At 34.9% G+C, this 3,031-nt stretch overlaps 1 protein-coding gene across 1 annotated transcript in view; it reads right to left on the reverse strand.

Moving 5' to 3' along the window:
• LOC100637938 (sacsin-like) overlaps window positions 1–2,822 on the reverse strand; it is a gene marked incomplete at its 3' end in the record, with an annotated part of 7,461 nt that extends 4,639 nt beyond the window's left edge. The window contains exon 1 of the mRNA XM_020005826.1: window positions 13–2,822. Within this exon, the coding sequence (XP_019861385.1) occupies window positions 13–2,784 (2,772 nt within the window). The remainder of the gene's footprint in view (window positions 1–12) is intronic.
• Window positions 2,823–3,031: the final 209 nt, after the last annotated feature.

The raw sequence follows: 3,031 nt of genomic DNA on the forward strand, positions 1-3,031 counted from the left end.
CATGTTAAGTACCAAATTATTTTGACAAAAGCTTGCTAAAGGAAACATGGCATCATCAGGGTCAAATATGTCTGTAAATACAACTGGGTCAATTAGTTGGTTGGCTACCTTTAAGTTCATGCCATTAGGAGAGCATGGGATGCATGGAAACTTTTTTATTTTGCTTTTGACATTCTCATAATCATCTGAATCTATTTGCTCTGACATGGCAATAGCTAATAACATACGGAATATAACTTGATTGCGAATTTGTATGTGTTCATCAAATAATATTATATTAGATAAAAAACACCTAGTAAAATTATCTTCATTAAGAACATGTAGGCTATCATTTAACATCTTCAACTGCTGCATATGGCCAGGCGGTAAAGAAACTACTGGTAATTGAAGAATACAAAGAGCCTCTTCAGGAAAGGAATACTTACCATCTATTGAGAATAACTGTGAAGGAATAAAACTAGACTGCTTTAGTGTCTGCCATTTATTTAATGAAGCTGAGTAGAAGAGCTCTTTTTCTGATAACAGCTTTATCAAGCCAGCAACAAGAAAAACCCATGGATATTTCATGTGTAGATTTGTAGCAAGTGGCCACAACATATGGAACTCATAGTCAAGTAAAGTTCCAGAGCAGTGCATTGCTTGCAATTTTTGAAGTAATTTGCAATAAGCTTCCGGTATAGTTTTTTCCATTAGGTTTTTGTTCCATCGTTCTTTTGAATCAGTAACTGTACCTGATGAAACTTCAGTCCAAATACCACTTCTGTTACTCATAACAGCAAAATTAGCACTGACATGTACTGGTAAGCCAGTACTAGGCAATGCTAATGGCAAAAAACAAAATGCATTTCCTTCTGTTTCCTTACAGTTATAACAATTTGTGTTGGTTCTATCAAGTTGACATGCTACAGAAGCCACAGCTGGTTCTATGTTATTCTGGTATCGCCACTGCTCTTCTTGACTAGCTATTAACCAATGTTCAGTACCACTTCCATTATGTGGTGACTTGATCACAACTTCGTGAATATCATCATTACTACTGCTACTAACATCAATTGAGACTTCAATGATTTTCTCATTGCCTCTCAGTGAACTAAATGTGATGCGCTTCACGTGCTGCAAAAAGAGCAATAATTTAGAACCACACTCAATTAAATCTCTTTTTATATCTTCTACAAGATGTTCATTGTAAACTGTAGAACTAATCTGACTGGAACTTGTTCTAAAAGGAAACCTGAACATTGTCCCTTCATAGTCTGATAAAGAACTGAAGCCAAATAAACCTTCATAAGGCACCAAATCCTGACAATTAGAAAAAATCCTTGACTGCTGGTACTTTATTTTTTTACCAGGTTTGCTTTGATCATGGACTACACCTTTCAGGAATTGAAGTGTTGGATCAAATATATACAACCACTTGCCACTAACAAAGGAAGGTACATCAGTGATGTGATACACTGAACAAAAACCAATACCAAATTTACCAATTTTAAGTGGCTGGTTAGCTTTAGTAGCACCAGCCAGTTTGGTTATGTTTTCAAAGTCTTCTTTAGTAAAACTACCATTGTTGTGTACTATCAATGCTGGACCATGACTATCTGCCATTCCTTTAAGTATTAAATTTTTAGTTGAATGTGTTCGATTGTCGTATAATATATTGACTTCAGTTGCCCCAGCATCATCAGCATTTTGAATCATCTCCTTTATAATAGTCAAACCATCTTTATATTCTTTTAGAATATTTCTAAGACGAGTTGTTATTGGTTCATGTTGACCAGCATCTTCAAATATATCTTCAGTTATGTTAAGTTGATCACTTAGTGGAGCTATTCCCAGCTCTGCTGACAAATGAGACACTTTGGGATGTATTAGATGATACTCCTCACCCGAAGCATTAGCAATATTACAAAGCACTTCATTATTGGTATAGGATACCTCTTGAACAGGAATAAGATTAGGAAAAAAGGACTTACTCTCAACTGGTACAAGAACATCGCCGTCACCAATTCTATTGATATCTTCTGCTAGCCATTCTAGTATAGCTGTGACTATTGTCCAAGCTTTTGTAGCAGTTATTTGATCATGAGTAGCAGATTTTATTGAATGAAGAATGCCAAAAATCTGTTGAGGTGTTACTTGATGATTTATGCCAAGTAAGGAAAAGATATCTGCAAAATCTGACAAATTACTTGGTAATACATAAACAAATGGTTCCAAATTTGCTTCAAAGGTAGGATTAGCTTCTATTGCTATTTGCTGTGGGCTTAAAAACTTGTTTTCAATAAATACCCAATTATCAAAAGCAGCAAAAGTATTTGCACTGCAAAACAGTTTATTCTTTTTTAAATAGGTATATGTTTCGATGGAAATTTTTGATAAAAGATTTTTATGTATTTTATGTTCATTCTTAATTACCTCATTAAAATGAGATGCAATGGCTGTTATTAGAGCTTGAGATCTTCCCAGTTGCTCCATGAGTTGAACTGGAACTCCTTGAACAAAAAAGGCTTGAGAGCCTGCTATTAATGGTAAATGAGATGAAGCAAGGTCTTCTGATACTAACATCAATGGATTAGCAATAGATTTAGCTGAAGCTAAACAAAACTGATACTTTGAGCCTTTCCACTCTAAACAGGAAGGATATTCATGAGGATGTTTACTTGCTACTGGTAGCCAACAGGACTGTGCATTGAGCTTTTTTAATGCAACTAATAGTGAGTCTGAATTTGTGGATACTTTCTGACTCAATTCATCAGGAAATGATGATAAATATTGCAAAACTGCCATGGCTTTTGAATATGATACGCTACTGGTTTGTGCAATGCCAGCTGTGGATTGCAAGCAAATAGAGTTGACTATTTGAAAAATTTCACTAGCATTTACAAATGATTTTAAGCCACATTCTCGTAAAATAGGCAAATAAGGTTTAAATTCTGCCCCAGGAAATTTATCTTCACCACTGAATAATTTTACAAGAAACTCATTTTCAGGATCATACAGGTTACATGGTGTCTTAAATGCTCCCAATAATGCA

Source organism: Amphimedon queenslandica, unplaced genomic scaffold (genome assembly GCF_000090795.2).
Source record: "Amphimedon queenslandica unplaced genomic scaffold, v1.1 AMPQUscaffold_10838, whole genome shotgun sequence".
Lineage (NCBI taxonomy): Eukaryota > Metazoa > Porifera > Demospongiae > Haplosclerida > Niphatidae > Amphimedon > Amphimedon queenslandica.